Source organism: Thunnus thynnus, chromosome 3 (genome assembly GCF_963924715.1).
Source record: "Thunnus thynnus chromosome 3, fThuThy2.1, whole genome shotgun sequence".
Classification (NCBI taxonomy): domain Eukaryota; kingdom Metazoa; phylum Chordata; class Actinopteri; order Scombriformes; family Scombridae; genus Thunnus; species Thunnus thynnus.
Genome location: NC_089519.1, coordinates 21,929,677 through 21,949,833, shown reverse-complemented (window position 1 = coordinate 21,949,833; position 20,157 = coordinate 21,929,677). Strand labels below are relative to the sequence as shown.

At 37.7% G+C, this 20,157-nt stretch overlaps 1 protein-coding gene across 1 annotated transcript; it reads right to left on the bottom strand.

The window, feature by feature from the left end:
- Nucleotides 1–4,208: 4,208 nt before the first annotated feature.
- On the bottom strand, nt 4,209–19,907 carry LOC137179786 (tetraspanin-5). The gene is made up of 10 exons (XM_067584735.1): nt 19,470–19,907; nt 14,141–14,191; nt 12,702–12,848; nt 12,418–12,588; nt 12,150–12,275; nt 8,484–8,531; nt 7,653–7,769; nt 7,501–7,562; nt 6,149–6,201; nt 4,209–6,040 (listed from the first exon to the last, which is right to left on the bottom strand). Exons 1-9 carry the CDS (start codon nt 19,551–19,553, stop codon nt 6,189–6,191), a joined length of 819 nt encoding a protein of 272 aa, XP_067440836.1. The 5' UTR covers nt 19,554–19,907; the 3' UTR covers nt 4,209–6,040; nt 6,149–6,188.
- Nucleotides 19,908–20,157: the final 250 nt, after the last annotated feature.

The following is a 20,157-nucleotide window of genomic DNA, read 5'->3' as shown; positions in this document are numbered from 1 at the left end:
AGATTAAATGATATCTTACTCTTAGGTAGTAGGATTTTACACCATGTCTTATCTGATGACGTGTCTTCATTTTATTGTACAGTAAAAGTGTAAATTAACTTTATGCGTCTTGACATCAGCTTGATGATTAGTTTTTGTTGACTGTGCAATAGACTCAAAACCACTGATCCAGTAATCTTATACATAGTTATAAATTACAACTGTGTGAATACCATGAAGGTCACTAATAACATTTTTCAACAAGCACATATACTTTCATTTTAGCTTACTAATGTTTATCTCTTAGGTAAGCACACAGAACATTTTTAATCACAAGAGAGACAAGTTTGTTTGTGCTCAGACTGACAGGCGACGGTCCAGCTGTGAGCATCATCAGCCCAGATGTACTGAAAATACAAGACAGTAAAGGAGATATACAATAGGGTCAAGTCAAGTGAATGGGAAAGTGGTCTCAGGCTTTGGGCCCTACTGTACATAGTTATACATGCTTATAACAAGATATTCAGTCTGTCAAATCTTTTACAGTTAGAAAAAAACAAACAAGGCGGTGAAACACAGCTACTGCTGCTGTGACTCTTTCATTGGCAAGAGAAGTATCCAGAGTCTAAGTAAAAGTGATGAATCTGAGTCCTGAGTCGTACTGAAAACAAATACTGTGAGGTCACGTCTGACGTGTCTCTGCCGAAGGTTTGTGTCTTCAGGTTGAGATTGTGTAATCCTTCTCAGCACATACAGTAGACATCATCTCAGCTCATCTTATCTGATGATTCCTTCACTGTCCTGATGCTAGACGTCTCCAACAATTAGGAAGCTGGTCCGTTAGGAGATAATAGTTCTGGATGTCAATATCCAACTTAAGCCAGCAGTCAGGAGTCGCTGCTGGGCTTCTGCAGTATTTGTCACGAATCATCTTCCACAGATAAAGTATCAGGAAGTATGTCATAACCTGTGACACACTGTCTTTTTTATCAATGAAAGAGATGAATAGTTTATCTCTATTTTTAAACTAACTTTTAACTACAAATACTGGAAAAAGACGATATTTCTGGTCATAATTACAGACTACAGTAGAATAACTTATGTATATCAGCACATGCACATGTACCAAACAATGCAACAGAGTACAAAACAAACAGATTCAATACAAAACAATAAATTCAAAACATATTCAAATTCAGTTTGTCAGATAAACACGTACATGATGCCTTTTCCTTCACTGAAGGTGTAAAGAACACAAACAGATGTAGTATACAATTATGAAATATAAATAAAAAACACTTGAAGACAGTAAGACAGTCAATTGAAAAGACACACAGCATGTATAGATACAGTACACCATCTTTGTGTCCCAACTACTTTAACAAGTAGTGTTGTATGTTCATAAAAATGTAAATGTAAAGCACAGATCAGACTGGGGGACTTTGATTGATTCAGGTGAAGGAGCTCAACAGATATTTATTGTGTAAAAGCTGCTGTTGAGCAGTTATCAAGGGAGTCAAGCTTTCTAACAGCTTCCCTGGTTGTGTGCTAATTAATGAAATCAACTCCTATAGTGTATATCTAGCGTGAAAGCTTGATCATAGCTCGAGGAGTGAACCACAAACAAAACAGAAAATCTTTTTTTGATGTTTTTTTGTCAGAAACACCTCCTGTGTAATATTTGAATAACAAAAGGATCAGATGGATAGAGAGTATTTAGATGCTGACAGACTAAATAACTTATTAGGTGTATTCAAATGAAAAACTAAATTATTTAGTGCTGATGATCAAAACTGGTTTATGAATGGAGGGTAAGTGGATGTGTTTGAGAAAGAAGAGGCTGATCACATCAGTGGGAACGACTCTGTCACTGTACTGTGACTCTGCATCCCAAGAAAAGGCCTGGAAGTGACACTGAGACATCTGATCAAAGGTCAGATCAGAGGTTTGAAATCAATCCCTGATAACACGGCAAACAGATATGCTTATCAAAGCTGAGTATCTTAATTACAAATTATCTGTGATGTGTTGAAAGAAGAGTGTATGTGTGTGTGTGTGTAACCTTCTAATCTGTGTTGGTCTCTCTTAGACGATGAGGTTTACTGAAAGAGAAAAACAGCAATGTGGCTTTTCCACTCTGACTGTAGCCAGAAAACCCCGACTCAGTCTAATCATCAAATTAGGGAAATGAGAACAGTCTGAGATGACAAATGGAAAGCAGAGAGACAATTTCCTGCTCAGAAACTAACCTCAGTTCTATGTATTTCCCATATTATTTTCAACAACTTTTCAAAAAAAATCTTGTTGTTAATCAAATTTTCTGTGGAGCTTAGATTTCATAGTGCATATTCTCTTGAATGGATATCTGATGTTATTCTTGCTAACAACATTTTAACATCTTGTTGTTTAAGTTTCTTTATCTCCTTTCATAATAGCTAAAAGTGGAATAAAATTATATTTTTACTTTTTTTTTCACTGTCACACCAAAACTGGTGAACAACTAAGAAGCTGAAACTTTCTAGAGCAACTAGAGAGAGAGAGAGACAGAGAGAGAGAGCGAGCGAGAGAGAGAACATTTGTGTGTGTGTGTGTGTGAGAGAGAGAGAGTGTGTGTGTGAGAGAGAAAGAGAGAGAGTGTGTGTGTGTGAGAGAGACTGTGTGTGTGTGAGAGAGAGAGAGAGAGAGAGAGAGAGAGAGAGACCGTGTGTGTGTGTGTGAGAGAGAGAGAGAGAGAGAGACTGTGTGTGTGTGTGAGAGAGAGAGAGAGAGAGAGAGAGAGATGGCACCACTTTTGTCCAAACTTTTATGTCCTAACTACCTCATTCTCTCTCTGGCTTTTTGAAGCTGAACAATGAATCAATTAATGCCTTTTGATATGTCGTAGCAGTAATAGCACAGATGTTAATAATAAAATGAATGATGGCTGATGATCAGTGATTAGCTGCAGGGTCCTGATATTGTGCATGTTTTGCTCACTGACACTATGTCATGACTTACTGGGACACTTGAATACAACAGAGACACTTTTAATGATGTTAGCAACACCTGTGCTTTTCCTGCTATGACGAGTCAACATGTCGACTATGAAAAGGCCCATACAGAGGCGATGACATGATTATTATTATTATTATATTATATTGATTTTTTACAAATAAACTTATTAAGGTTAATACATGCTTGAGAATTGACTTGATCATGTAACTGTCCATAATGTCAGTTAGGACTGCTCCTATTTAAAGCAATTTATTATGTCATCAAGTTTAAAACATGAAGGTCAGGCATGAACAGAACAAGAGGTACTAGAGGGGGATCCATTTGAAATTAAATCCTCTGTTTGCAGGAATTATCAGTAAAAATGGATGTCAAATGTCATCATACACAACATGAAATAAAGGTGAATTGCTTTTCCTCTGTAGAGAACAGTAAACTATTTTGTTGGCAGAGGTCACTAATATTATTTGCTCAGACTTCCAGTGCAGCAACACTATGAATGATACAGTAATATCTGTTAGAAACAAACACTAGGTGGCGGTATTTAGCAATCTGTCACCTGATGGCAAGACTGTGATGATTAAACTGTGCTTGATCATACAGTATGTGGCCTCAATTTACATTATGGATAAATGTATAGCATGTATTCATTGAATTTGACAGGAAATGTTGCTCTCAGTTTCATTTAATTAATTTGTTTGATATTTTCTCAAATTTTATATTCATAAATTAAAATGTACAAGCAAAAAGCCAAATTTCTTTGAACTGATCATCTATCAAACATTTCATCTATAAATTAATGTACTGACATAAAAAAGCTGTGAAAACATACAATACCTGTAAGCTTTACAAGGTTTTCATGTAAATATTCTTATTTCCTTTTCTTTCACTATTTTAGTCCTCCTGGTGAATTTATCAACAAAGCTGTATACATGATGTTTGTTTTTTTTTACTTGCTGTATATTTGCTATACCTGTTTCAATAAAGCTCTTTGAAAATACAGATTAAACTATGTGTTTCTCAATAACTGCAATTCTGTAAAGCATATTACAAAATAAGCAAAGATGGGTTACTCACTATCAACTAACATCTGTGTTTCACTTCTTCTGTGAGAAAGCTGTATTTAAAAGTAATATTGTTTTTACTTTTAACTGTTAGTAAGCTCAACAAAAACATTAACCATCAGTCTATATATGGTATGTACAGCATGCTCACACAGTGACAAGACAGACACAAAGTATAGAAAGAACCACATTTATTCAGATATATATTTACAACTTGTCACAATCCAGTTATTTACAAGAGCCAGGAGTACACATGAAACAAAAGTAAAGTTATAATCAGGAATCAGGAATATGTAGAAATCACAAGTATGGCACTGAGCGGTAAGAAAAAGTGTGATCAGTCAATATCAACAATCATGGGATGTTTTTAGTGGAAAAAAGGATATTTGACACCATCGCTGCTTTATAACGTAAAAAAATGTAGAAATTAATTGTAGGATATCTTGTGTGAGGATGCTGAGTTCAGTTCATAAAGGCTTCAGAAGATTTGACTGCAAAGGATACTGCAGGTTCACATTGTCTTTAAATGAAATGGCTGCTTTTAATTCCACTAAACAGGTTTTTTTTGTTTGTTTTTTTTAAATATCACGCTAAATTATATGCTTACAGGTAATGTCTAAAAGGAAAAACCTACACATTGTAATCAGTTTGCATTTTAAATAATGCTGGTGATAGAGTCTGTACTCTACTTTCAAGTACTGCATGTATGATAGCTATAAATTATTTCTAAATTCAGTTAAGTGCCTCCAAGAAGTACCAGCATGCCATTCGTTATAAGCCTTGGAAACAGCTTGTATCCTCATTTTCCAGTGAAAACTTACAGGTTAACACAGAAAAAAATTCAAACACAACCAACAAAGGTTCATCATCAATTAGGCATCAAAGAAACACATTGGCAACGACCAAAAAATAGAGGATAATGAATGAATAAACACTGATTGACATTAAGATAATGTGCAAGGAATGAACCAAACAATAGCGTGTGAAAACACATTTTCTGTCAAGCTGCTTTTGGACAAAGTCGAGATGTTTCTGACAATTATGGAGCACCAAGAAGTTACAGATGCCAGTTTTAAAGAAAGTGGCCCCTCCAGTTGCCGTCTGCTTGACTAAAACTAACAGTCCACCATGACAAAAGCTGTGTGGCTGCGACCAGCTTTCATCACTGTTCTATGAAGATTAAAGTGCTTAAGGCTGAGTTTTGATTTAGACGCCATATCTTCAGGTTTCTCCCAATATATTTAGACATTATTTTAATGTCACTGCCAAAACTCATACAAACTGCCACTTTAAAAAGCCCACCACATCCATCATGTGTCTTTATTATACTACATGTTACTATATCCACCTCAGCCCCACAAAACTCTGCAAACAAACTGTATCTGTATGATATAAGTGTGATCTCACAGATATAAATAAATCTAAAGTTAATTTTTCGTAGCTTTCACAAAGTGCTAACCAGCCAATTCACTCTAAACTAGTGACTATTTTACAAATATTTTTAAAATACTTAACATTAATGAAATACAGTTAGGAGAGCCAAATGTCCTACCAGTAGACAATAGGCATGCAGTGCATTTCCAGAATCACTTGATCTTTGTACACAACCCTTACATGCAGCTTTAAAAACTGCAGTTGTGAGACATATAAAATCGAGGCTCTTTTCTAAATGAAGCACTTACTCTGAGAAAATATCAAATCTACTTTATGACCTTATGGCTGGCTCCTCAGCTACTCCTACCACAGGACTGTGGATATATGTCATGAGCAACTTTACTATCATAGCTGCTTATATTGCAAAGAATTTGCATCTGTTTAATTTCGTATTGTACTGTATGAGGGATGCAATACTTTTCAGAGGTTGTGCTTCATTCAAAAACAGGGCCACAAATAACTCTAAAAATAACTCTAAATTTATTATTTACACAGAAATGAGGCTCTTCATTCTGGACACGTCAGCTGATTAATGTATTTCCCTTCATTGCTGGCGCTCGATCTGAAGAGTCCTGCAGAAAAATGCATTTCAGTATAAAAACGTACAAAATGCATAGAGGAGGGAGAGGGGATCAATAGTATATACTGTAATGTTAATGATGAAATCTATAAGTGCTAACCTGGTACATCCTTCTTGCCTTTGGAGATTCTGTGGTGGTCTTAGGTAAACAAACTGCATAAAACAAGAGACAGATTTAAGAACAGATGTCATTTAAGCTCAAGGCATAAAATGGACAATTATGTAACAAGACTTGCTAGTGGGTTCTGTGATGTTGTGCTAAGGTAGAGTGTGAGTTTCTTGCACAACTTCGTCTGCTTGCAAGGTACAAATGTTGCTCGATTTTTATATCCCTTAAACCTGCATTAGCTGACACAAGTTGTGAACACAACACTATCATATCATAACCTTTTAAGTTGATATGGTGAATGTCTTAGTGAACAGTTGCTTATTTACACATTGAACAATTATGGTGCAACATTATCAATCATTTGGAGTTGTTTTTCTGTCCACCTGATGAATGTAGATCCAATATTCACTCTTCATTACCTCTGCTTTTGGTCTCTATCAACTCCTCGAGGAAATTTACATTTACAGAACTTTAGCTGCTAAATGCTCCACTATGTTCACCAGGTAGTTGCTAACTGTGACTGTTTGCCACTTGGTGCTAAGCAGAAGTGTACAATGGGTTTTTAGAGCTTTTTCTCTAAAAACAGCTGCCTAAAAACAACACCATGAGAGCCCTGAGAGTGAACCAAAACAGTAAATTTGCAGCCTTACAGCTAAACAATGAGCTGAAACTCGCTATAAATCTTTGTAAAGCCGAAGAGAGCCGCAGAGTCTGGTGATAATTCTCTCACTATGAGGGACACCTCTGACATTACACATTGTCATTTGATACATTGTTAATATAAAAAATATCAATTATAGCCACTTTAAGAATGTTCATAGGCACAGTAGTGCTTTGTGCTAATGTCAGCAGCTAACATGCTCACAATGACAATGCTAATATGCTGATGTTTAGCATGTATAATGTTTACCATGGTCTTAACATAGTTATATCTTAGTTTAGCATGTTTGCATGCTAACATTTGCTATTTAGCAGCACAAAACACAAAGTTCAGCTGAAGCTGATTTGACTGTAATTAGTTTTGCAGATGTTTGTGCATACACAAAACAACTGTATACATTGAAATGTTGACCTGCTGATGGCACAAGATAAAAAAAAGTCAGGGGATCACCAGTTATTGAAAGTTATTTCAATCATATAGTGAACATTTATGTTTGGACCAAATTTAATGTGAATTTATCTAATTATTCCAATCCAGTTGTTGAGACATTTCAGTCCAAAAAAAGTTGAAACCATGCAGATAAAGTTATCTTATCAGTTTCATAACATTATCACTGATTATTAAGAAATACTGTTCCTCCCTAATGAAGTTGTGTTTGGATTAACAAACAGTCACCACCTACCAACTCTCTCTAACTGCTTCAATGTCGCTCACGAGATTCTGCGCTAAACAGATGCCAAAAATCTAAAAGAAACAAGAAAAATTGTATGTTAGGCAAATGAAAGGTTGACGGAGATTGGACAATAAAATAAAACTGCTCACATTGTTCCTCACCTGTAGTAATGCAATCCCAATAAAGATGCCTGCAACCACTGTCAGGTTGTCTTGAAGCCACTTCTCAAACTGTGGGACACACCCTTTAATGTAGATGAAAGTCCTTTGCTCAGAGTCCTGGAAGCGCAAACAAAAGACACATTTAACATTATAAGATTGGATTTTTCTGGTTTATAGTTTGCTATTTCTTTACATTTTTATTAATCTTTCAGTCACTGTACTGGATGTAGTCATGCTGAGAATCACTTGGTTCTACAACAAATGTCTCCACAGTTATTTTTAATGGGAGCACATGATTTTCCTTTTCATGTTGTGTTCTCCTCAGAAACTCTTCGTGATAAAATCTCTCTGAACTTATGTGACCCGGTTGTTAACACACACTCAGCTCACTGTTTTCCTGCTCTGGCCCTTGTTAAAACTGCTTCACTTTGGCTTCTTCTTCACTTTTAAAGCCAAGAAAACAAACACAGCCTTTTCCTTACATTATGCTACTATGGAGTAAGACCAAAGCTAATGATGGGGGAGGGGTTTCAATACCCATTGCATTGCTGCAGCATGAGTAATACAGCACGGCCCAAAAAGTACTGATGGGGAGCCAGCTGCAGTATTTTGAAGAGTGAGGAGTTGGGAAACATACTGAAAGAAGAATATTTTATCCAGGGTGGAGTACCTGCTGACTTCATGCAAAGTAAATGAGTCAAATAAATCTGACTGAGGCAAACTAAGTAAGAGCAATTCACAGTTTCTACTCCCCAAACTGTGTTTTTGTTACACAACAACATCTTACTTTTAGATGAGGATCTCTGTTGTAAGTTTCTGTAAAGAACTTACCGTTTTTGCTCGGATGTCGTATCCACACTGAGTGTTTATGACATCCTCCTGGGAAGAGAAGATGGTTCATATTTATACATTTTTCAAAAGTTAAAGGCATTTGCTTGAACAATTGTGGTTGGTTAATTGTTTATAAACTTTTGTCACTTTTTATCACTGTTGTGATCATTAAATTCTACCTTAAGTTCACCAAGAGCACTGCTGTCCTGTGCTTCAGTTAACTGAACCTGCATAAAGCTGCATATAATCATCAGATCAAAGTCACAAAATTGAGGACTTGAGACTTGACTTAAGTGTTGACCGGGTAAAATCCTGTAACAATAGAAAACAAAAAGGACAGCGGCAGGCCTTGCAGAACCACAAAGCTTGAATATTGAATTACTAGTCCTATGCACTGAAAGGTCTTTGTCAGCTACGTCAAAAACACCATTATATTTTCTTTTTTTCTTTTTATTGTCAACAAATCCCATGAAAAGACCAAAACTAAAAATGAATTGATACTACTAATAAGTAGCCAAAGACTTCCAATGTTGTCCCAAAAACAGGAAAAGGAGTCAATGTGCTGTTTATATTCTATTCATTCCAATTTGAGAAACGTTTGCAAAACACTACAGTGCCCCCCTAGTTCAAAAACTTTCATAGCCTTCTTTGAACATGAAACTAAATATTTGTGACCATTTTTTAAGATTTTGTCTACAGTAGGAACCAATGGACTTGGGGCTGAGTGCCACAAACAGGACGGGGAAGTCAAAAAGTATTGAGAGATAGACTAACACGTTGTTGGTTTTGGTATTTTTGTGGGATTTGTTGACAGTAAGAAACACAGAATAATTTCAGCCTCATCCTTTAAATGTGGTGTCAGTTTAACTGTACACATTCAGACATCTAAAAGACTTGCATCTGCAAATTTCTTATGAGGGCTTGTGACATGAATTTGCCTCAAGTGAAGTCAAGTCAATTTTATTTGTATAGCACATTTCATACACAGTTAAGCTCAATGTGCTTTGCAGTACAACACAGAAAACATTAAACAAATGAAATAGAAAACACACATAAAATACTCTATATAAATAAAATAACCTTTCAGCCACCAATACAACACACACACACATACATAAAATACAGTTTTTTTTATAACCGCTGTCCTATTTCTACTACAGCACTCACACATGGACTACAGCAGGCACACACAAAGGCACACACACACACGCCCACACACACACAGTAATGTGTTGTATTTTCCTAGTCCCAGTTGGCACTCTGGCTGCAGCATTCTGAATGAGCTGGAGCCTACTATTGTCTTCTTGGGAAGTCCTGCAGAAAGGGCATTACAGTAATCTAATCTGCTGGAGATTAATGCATGGGACAATTTGTCAAGAGTAAGATCGAGAGAGGAGGCTCCTAAGTTTGGAAATGTTTTTTAAATGGTAGAAAGCGGTCTTCGTAAAAGTGGTGATGCGATGCTGGAAGTTAAGATTGGCATCAAAAATAACACCCAGGTTTCTGACATGCTCACTTAGAGAAAATGATGATAACATGGATATGATATCCTGCTTTTGTACTTTTGGGTTTTCTTTGAAGTAAGTGGCAAACTCCTTACATTTACCTGAAGAGAGGAGTTCAGCAAAGAATTGATCTGGTGGGATTTATCAGTTTATCAATTGTGGAGAACAAAAAGCGAACTTTATTTCTATTGTCATTTATCATTTGTGAGAGGTAATGCTGTCTTTTTTGTTATAGCAGTTAAGTGTACTTTTTATAGATTTCATAATCTACCTGCAGCTTGGTCTTTCGCCATTTACATTCAGCCCTTCAGTAGGATACTGTCAATGATCTGACTTACAACAGAGTTGAAGTTGTCCATCATATCATCACATGGTGACATGGTGGGCAGTGTATGCTTTGTGTATTCATAAATAAAATTATCTGAAGTATTGTCATGGATAAAACGCTTCTTTATGAATCTAACTACATTGTCATGTCTGAGATCGCAACATCCAGAATGGCAGTAACTGTTACATCAAGGCCTTTAAAGATAACCAGGTTGAGGGTGTGTCCTTGTTTATGTATGGGCCCCATAACATGCGGTGAAAGTCAAATGTTTCTAACACATTAAGAAAGTGTTTTTGTGTCTGAGTTAGTGGGATTGTCAATATGAATACTGAAGTCACCAGAGATGATAATGCAGTCATAGTCAATGGAAATTTTTGACAGCAGCTCAGCAAATTCATCTAGAAAACCTTTTTTGAGCTTAGGGGGGGTGATACACTGTAAGTAGCAAGGTAGGAAACACAGATTTAACAACCGTAGCTAGACATTCAAAAGTTGAAAGATCACCAAGAACTATTTTACAGTTTAAGTTTCAGTATAGAGAGCAGCTATCCCCCCGCCCTTTCTATTACTTCTTGTGCAATGTGAAAATTTAAAATTAGCAGGTGCTGTTTCAATCAGCTCTGTTACCTGTCTTGTCAAGCCATTCTCTCAGTGAGCCAAATGCAGTCAAGTTTATTTGCACATATGATGTCATTAACAAGGAAAGTTGTGTTATCTAAAGATCTCACATTGAGCAGTGCCATTTTCAAGGCTTAGATGTAGCAGGTTTAATATGAATAAGATTTTTTAGGAGTGCCATGATGGTTTACAGATTGTATAGATTTTACAATCTGCCTGCTGTTGATCCTGACTGGGATTAACCCAGGCAGAGAACAATCTGATTGACTGGCAGATTCAAAAGAGTACGATTTAAGAAGCCAGACTGGCCCCTTGAGTGGTTAGAGCAATCTATTGTGTCCATGCAATGGAGATGAATAATACAGTTACCTTGTGGGGCTCTGGTGGGCATTTTTCTAGGTCATCCAAGAGGGCAAAGTTCATGTTTGCAGAGAGCATGCCTGGATGAAGGTCATCATGTTTATAGTAATCACTATGATTCCAGGATTTAAGACTTTACTTGAGACTGACTTTGACAAGACCTGAGTCTTGACTTGAACCAAAATACTTAGCTTGCCTCTGTGTAGAACTCAAAGACTGAAAAAGTGTGGTTTTTTTGAACAAAGTCTGATGTTTATCAAATTCTGAGAATCCAGCCTTCAGTGCAAGTCATACCACTGGAAACATCAAGCAGTATTTCACTGGAATTTCTTAACTACAGTATGATATAAGTTATTCATTCTTGCTCTGAAAGAGGATGACCAGAACAGCATGTCCTAGGGTCAGCAAATAAAAAGGTCTCTTGTGCAACTTGCATTGCAGTGAAGCAGCTGTTTTTCTGAAGCAGAGTGCTGTCACTGCTTTGCACAGAGTGCAGCAGTTAGAGCATTTTTCTGCCAAAAACGCCTTGGTCAAGATAACTCCTCCCAGCCGCATTCAAACTGTGCTGTGCTGGCAGAGTCTGAGAGGTCTAAGCACAGAGGCCTCAACGTCCTGTTGGAAGCCAGCCATGATACTTGACAGCAGCAGCCAGCCTTCTGGAGGACACAGATAACCGAGCTATCTGTCACTGGGAGGACCTTCACGACCTCCCCACCAGCTACCAGAAGTTTAAAGGTTTCAACATCCATCCTCAAGTAACCTACGCATTTTGAATTTCAGCTCTTGTTGTGTTTTAACATGAATGGGAATGAATTGGCTGTAAATCAAATGTAGCGTGTTTTTGGGAAGACATACCGCTGGATCTTTGGTGCAGCAAGAAAAGGGCACTCCACATTTCTCACGACTCGGGTTTGAATCAGTGCAGTTGAAGTAGATGTTCAAATTCCAGTCGTCAGCTCCAAAAGCTCCACAACACTCCCACTACAAGGATAAACAGATAACAAATCCTCACATACTGTATGTGTCAACAAAATTCCACAGAAATGAGCAACTATGATCCTCCCAAAGTAAAAAATACACTAGAGTGAAATGAGTGGTGTGGATGAAAAAACATAATTCTCACATATTCCTGAGTGAAGTCTATCAGGTTCTGAAGATCAATGTCATCTCTGTAGGCTCGAATGTTGTTGTTAATGAAAAAATTGAGCTGGTCTTTGATCCAGTCTTTGAAGACAAAAGCCAAGACTCCTGCAGTCAGCTCCAGGAAGAAGATGATACCCAGGAACACGGAGAACTGAAAATACAAAAAACATTCACAGTTCTTTGTTATTATGAGACCAAGGAAGACTGAAAAATCTCTGAGAACAGCTTTCTTATTCCCTCACAATGTTTGGTTAGGAAACCTACAAATTTGAGTAGGAAAGAGTTTTCTCGCAGCGCTCCAATGCAACCAGCGAATCCGAGGATGAACATTACACCGCCCACCACGAGGAAGAGCCACACAGGGTCAAAGCCCCCCAGGTCTGTGATGGACGAGATGTTGGACAGAACACCCTGGTGAAGAAGCATAACGAGGCAAGAGTGAGGGGTTAGAGGCTTGAAGTCTGAAAATCTGTCCACAGATTTTAGGTAAATGTGTGTAGAACAGAGAGAAAATAAACAATAAGATAACATTTTGAAGCACAGTAAAAAGGAAAATAAAATGATAGATAAATAGACAAAAATATAATAGAACAGAAATACAGCTGTAGTGCAGAAAAACATTTGAGATCATCAGGAAGTTGGTTCCATCTGTCTGCAGCTTTATAGCTAAAAGCAGTTTTACTCTGTTTGGTTCTGGCTCAAGGCACTATCAGCTGACTGCTTCCTAAAGATCTTTAGGGTAGGGTTCATATCCTTCAAGCAGATCAGAAATGTATTTTAGGTCGAGGTTGTTAAGTCATTTATAACCCACAGAGTTTAGGTCAGTTTGAAGGGACATAACATGCACATTTCCAGGGCTATATTTATATTCTGGGCCTCTAATGGAATATCTTTGCAAATCTGATCTGAAATATGCGAGTGGATAATGTGAACAAGCAATGGAACAACCTTAGCAATAGAAAGGCTACAGAACGGACAGCCATTTGTGGGCATGCATGAACGATCTGATGTCACTTCGATGGGGAGGTAACTTTGCAAACTGAGTATTCAGACCAGGTTGAAGCCCTGGCTTTTGACTTGAAGGAAACATTTTTAAATACGTTTACCTGAAGTTTTGGAACTTCTGTTTAACATAGACATCCAACATCATAACAGTATATAAACGACAGAAAATCACAAGAAGCACGTTATGTCCCCTTTAAGTAAGTTATTTGAATAAGCAAAAATGCCAAATATTCTCTGGTTTCAGCTTCTCAAATGTGAAGATTTGCACTTTTCTCTGTTTTAGATTATTATAAACTGGGTATTTTTGTGTTTTGGACTGTTGGTCGGACAAAACAAGACAATTGAAAACATTGCATTGGGCTTTAGGAAATTGTGATTGCTATCTTCAATGAAACTGAAAATATTTTAGAACTCACTAGACTTTCTGTCCCCCCACCCCCAGCACTCAAAGAAAACAGTGAATGAATCTGTGAAATGCATCAGATTCATTGAGTCCATTGTTCAGAAGGGCGTCCCACCGGAAAGTATGACATTCCTTTCTAAGTCAGTAAAGTCACTGTGCAGACAGATGAGTGTAAATGACAGTGATTTATGTAACCAAACTGCTTGGTTTATGGATTATTTGCAGACATCAATAAGTGAAAGGATTCACACAATTAAAATGACAACTTCTGATCCCACAGGGGCATAAAACTTACCTTCTCGCTCCATGCCCACAACCCAATGCCAAGGAACGCCACACCAAGAAACTGACAAAAAGAAGAAGAAAGAGACAAGAAAGGAAGATTATTCTGCTGTAACTACAACATGCAGTCATCACAGAGAAGCACTAGAGAAAGCCACAGAGATTTTCCTGGCAGTGGTCCATTACTCAATATTTCTCATCTCAGTCTGCAGTATCAGCAGGAGACTCCAACAATAGAAAGCATCTTTAAACAGCCTGAACGCATTATGTACAAGTTTCAACCTACATTTCAACTACAGTGCAACAGTTGAAAAGTTAATCAGTTAATCATTGTAATTAACTTATTATAAATGTGTAATTTGTTCTCATTTGCTAGTTACAAATGCTAAAATTTTCTTACTTTTCTGGTTCATATTGTAGTATCACAAATAATGACAATTTTCTTGTGACAGACATGCATAACTCATTTTTAAATTTTATAAACTCATTGATCAATTAATGATGCAAAAAATATAGTGCTTAGTTTGCTATTAGATATAAACTACAGAGATAAGAGAGAAACTCAAATATTTTACTGTAGGTTTGTAAAACTATAGGTGTAAAATTTTTAAAAAAGTGTATGTAATTTGCATGTTACATATCACACACTAGAGGATTAAGGGTGATTCAAATGGGTGTAATTTCCACAGTGGACATGTTTCCCTTTTTTTTAAATCCCAGTTTTGCCCCTCCACCAATTTATATAATTTTACAGTTGTAGTCTGAATGACTTCTTATGGTCTCTGGAAACAACATCCTTTGTTCAACTGTCAGAAAACAGGCTGATTAACTGGTAACTTAATATGCTAACAATAGGAACCAAAAGTCTGTTTCTGAGACAAGAACTGATGTGTGGTGCCAAAGCTGTATTTCAGATTAAAAGTAATTGCATGCTGCATTTATTCTATGTGGCTCAAAATGTAAATATGGCTGCATCTCAGTTTTCTATAAATGCTACTAAATGTAATTTTTAGTATAAGGTTAGTAAATCCTGGTAGAAATACTAACAGGGACCTATTATGCTCATTCCAGCTCTATATTTTTTCTGGGACTCCAATAGAGTAGCTCTGCATGATTCACAGTTCAAAAAACTCCTTATTTATCTTATACTGGCCCTTTATGCAGCCCCTCTGTTCAGCCTCTATCTCTTAACAGCTCCAAACTTGCGCGCTATGTGTTGAGCAGATAACCATTTAAAGAAATCTGTCATAAGCTGACGTCAGCTCGAACTGAAAGTAGAAAAAACCACTGGAAACCGAGCATTCAGAGCAGTCTGAACCCAGTGCTTTTTGCTCACAGGAATTACTTCTACATATGTTTACCTCATTATTTGACACTTTGGCCACATTTAATAAGAACATCCAACATTGTAACATTATCTAGATGACTGAAAATAAGGAAAAAGCATCACAGGTCCCCTTCAAAGATATTTGAAGCATTTTGCAGATAACTGTTCAAGCGCTTATGAAACAGCTGCAGAGGAAGTTTTGTTTTTGACAGCCACCTTCCTCCAAAGATATATGAATGGAAAAGGGGTCAGAAAGTCATCGCACGGTTGGCTGTGAGCCTCTGTATGGCCTGACAGGTGGCCTTCCTCCTCAACCCTCTGAGGTCCATTACAGGCCACAAACACATGGTACACATAGTATTTATGGTACAGATTTCAAATAGGGATATACCATATATATGTACAGCATATATACATATACTGTGTGACAATGAAACTTTGTTAATCATCAGAGATTTTTCTATACAGTTTATAACGTGATAGCTATCTCTTTACTATCTCTGGTTGTATGAGTCTATGGGCCTTTTTCCCAGAGGACATTTTGACATGATACAGTAAGTAAAGCACTGACAATTAAAGAAGAAAACGTACAATATCAAGATTAGAGCTGCAAAATTTAATCAGTCAATTGACAGAACATCAGTTATAAAGTAAAAATGCCAAACATTCTCTAGTTCTACCTTGACATATGTGATGATTTGCTGCTTTTCTCTTTGTTACATCACAGTAAGTTAAATATCTTTTGGTTTGGACTGTTGCTTGGACATAACAAGCGATTTGAATATGTCACATTGGGCTCTGGGAAATTATGATGAGCATTTTTCGTGTCAGAAAATGATTAATTGTAAAAATAATTTATATATTTATTAATATTGAAAAAATAATGTTTAATTGTAGCTTCAATCATGATACAAAGTGACACGACAGAGTGCTTCTTGTTGGCAGCACCATTTAATTTACATAATGTAATACAAAAAGTGCTAGACAAATATACAATAATTTAAGACTTTTAGGAGGACACCTACATGTTCTGTTTCTGTTTTCAACAGCTGCCGTCACCACGACACCCACAACACATTCCCCTGAAAGTCCACAGATCACTGGTCACTGGTTAAACTGAAACACTGGCTGGGATGCTAACCTCAGCCAGCCGCTTTAACTTCCTGCTCTGGCGTCACACGGCCACAAAAACTCTGAATAACAGTAACTGCTGTGAACTGAAGTTCTTAGAAACAGGAAGAGAGGACAGAAAGATTTAAAAGATTTATTAATAGTGCAACTTAAAGTGTAAATGCGACAATTGTTGCTGACAACAAAACAAACACCGCAACTTTGGTTTCCCTTATGAGCAGCAGAGATACTAAACAGGAGATGATGTCTCACTTCACGCTAAATCTAGACACCACAAATGGACAAAAAAACGTACAAACGAAGCGGGAGTTTTTTTTCTTTCCTGTGGATTTTTTTTTTTTTTCCCGAGCCTCGTGGGCCCTTTCACGTCATTGGGCCTGGGGCTTGAGCCCTGGTAAGCCCCTGTATTAAAACGGTGTTGATGCCGAATTCTCCTGGGGGGAGGGGGCAAATTCCTGGATGGTTGGGCCTGGCCCCCTAGGGCCCGCCCATAACGCTGGAACTGTCTTTATTAGCAAAATTGACACCTCCACCTAAATCCAAGACCAATCAGCCTCTGTTAGAAGTGTTAATATGTCCTCTTCTTCTGTACCCAACTCCTGTGGAGTACCACAAGGCTCCATATTAGGCCCTATTTTATTTTCCCTATATATGTTTCCTTTGGGGTCTATTTTCAGAAAATATAATATCTCCTATGATTGTTATGCCGACAACACCCAGCTGTACCTTCCACTGAAACCTTGTGATCCATGCAGTGTTAACTCCCTTACTAAACTGCATTGAGGATGTAAAATCCTGGATGGCAAAAAACTCCCTTCAGCTAAACCAGAATAAAACTGAGGTCCTAATCTTGAGCCCACCAGACAACTCTGCATCCACAATCAATGCCTTCGGTCCTCTGTCACTGAATGTAAAGTCCCACGCAAGAAATCTCAGTGTTATCTTTGACCCTTGTTTAACATTTGATAAACAAATCAACTCAGTTGTCAGTACTGGCCTCTTCCATCTTAGATCACTCGCAAAGTGTAAATCATTCCTGTCTGTTAATGATTTGAAGACTATAGTTCACACTTTTCAAATACAGCAACTCTCTCTATAGCCCCATTCACACATGCAGTCTATCCCTGAAATGTTCAGGAACATTTCCTGCATAGGAGTCATGTGTGAATGGGAGCAGGGATCAATATTCAGGGAACTCTATACCGCTAATTTCCCACCTCAAGACCTAGTAACATTTCAGGTCATGGTAAGGCTGTGTTGTGAATGACAGCAGTAACATTGCAGGGACAAGCACGTAAAGGGTTATGTCAGTGAAATGAAAGACGCTTTCACATGGAACGAGCAAACGAATCACAAGACATGACGTGTGGGTGACGTACTGTGAGTTGGGTGGTGCTTGGTTTTGGCTTGTCTGTTTTCAACATGGCTCCAGGTTACATCTCTGAACTGCTCATTCCCTATTCCACCTCCAGACTCCTCAAATCTACTGACCAATCACTGCTCTCCATTCCATGCACTCAATTAAAAATCAAAGGTGATCAAGCATTCTCAGTTGTTGGCACTAAATTGTGGAATAGTTTGCCACTAGAAATGAGATCTTCCCCCTCCATTGATATCTTTAAAACCCGTCCAAATACCCATCTCTTCTCTTTAGCCTCTCAATTGTCATCTTGAAAACATGTCTGACCACACTCTGGCTTTTATTTGTTTGTATTTTATCTGTTGTTTGTACAATGCTGTTTGTGTTGTGATTTTGACAATATATTCTATGCTTTCACTGATTTTATTTAATTATTATATGCTTTCATTAATTTACTTATATCCTTTTATTTATGTCTGTGTTTGATCATTCATGTGTTTTTCTTTGATCGTAACCATCAATCAAATTATTCCATAATTTAATCTCTCTGTGACGCACTTTGGTCAACGTTTGTTGTTTTTAAACGTGCTCTATAAATAAATTGACTTGACATTTGTTATTCCTAATAACCCTTTTTAAAGCATGCCATTCCCCATTTCCTTACTAGTGTTGACAGTTTCAGAACAAACAGCTGACCAGGTATAATGTTTACTAAACTGGTAACTTGAGATCATTATCTCAAAGTGGGATGTCTAGAGCAGTGGTTCTCAAAGTGGGGTTTGGGGACCCACAAAGAGGGGAATAATTTATTTTCACTGTAATTCCATCCATAAGTATCACAATGACAGAATGTATGACTATTTTGGTTATGGGTTTCATACAGTTCTGTTATAAAACATCTAAAAGCAAAAACCTTATGAGATGGGGGCCCTGGGAAAAATTCTTATCAGATGGGGGTCTGTGGTCTAATTTGTGTCAGTTTAGGGGTCCTTGACATGAAAAAGTTTGAGAACCACTGGCCTATTGATGCTTGATGGGGTCACTGGTGGTCCAAAGGATGAGATGAGGTGTTTGTTCTGGCTGTTCACTGCACAGGAGAAGGAGAGGGGACGAAGATGTTCTGATCATAGTTTGCCTCCCTCGCTCCACCCCCCCAAAAAAACACAAACACAACATCACAGAGACTTAAAAATGTCCTCACATGAGGGTACCTTGATGTAAACAAGTGGTGTATCTGTGATACCTAACAGTCAGGAAAGCCTTTTATCTAAGCTCCTCACACACTGATGCTGTCCACACAGAAACAAAAGCGTGCTGATAGGTGACAGAGGGAGCAAGTGCGCTGGAGCGGCGAGTTTTTATTGCAGGGATGAAATCATCGAGGAATAAATGAACAACCCCACGACTATCACATAATTAAATTAAAGCCATTGTTAAAAGAGGAAACACAAAACGTGTCATGTCAATGTGTTCAAAATGCGGATACACCAGGCCTGAAGTCGAAAACAGCAAAAGGGGACTTACCCAGAATATGATGTTGAAACCGAAGATGAAATACTTGATGCAGCAGCTCACTTCATGAGCCTTGAAATGCTTTCCGGACATCATTTGGATGGATTTTTTTTCTCAAACACCGTCCGTAGTGGGAAGGAATAACATCTATGGTCTTCTTATGTTTGACAGCCTGGTTGTGGAAACACCCTTTTTATTTTTTAAGGCTCGACAAAACGCGCCGTCAATTGTTTCAGTGTCTAATAATAAACATCATCCTTTTTTCCGCAGACAAAAAGGCGCAGATGAGGCCGGAGAGCAGCGTCTAGTCTGTCAGAGTGTCTGTCAGATGTCAATGTATCCCTGGTATGGCTCTCCAGAGGTATAACGGTGAAATAAACCCACAGAAATCAACCAGATTAAAGCCGATGGTCTTCTATCTGACCCATAATCTAGACATGGCTGTTAGTCATTGACTGGTGCGGGAGCCAATGAGCGTCTTTATTGGTCAGAAGAGGCGGGACTTCCTGCAACGGAGGCTCCATCTGCACTCATGATCGTAATTAATACAGTGTAGCATGAGATTCAATCACTTCTGATATAATTTATTCATCCCTGCCTAATTAATTCCCCCTATAATAGAATGGAAGACTATAAAATTCTATCTTAATAGACCTATGGAGACTCAAAGTGTTCAACGCTGAATGAATTATGGAATAAA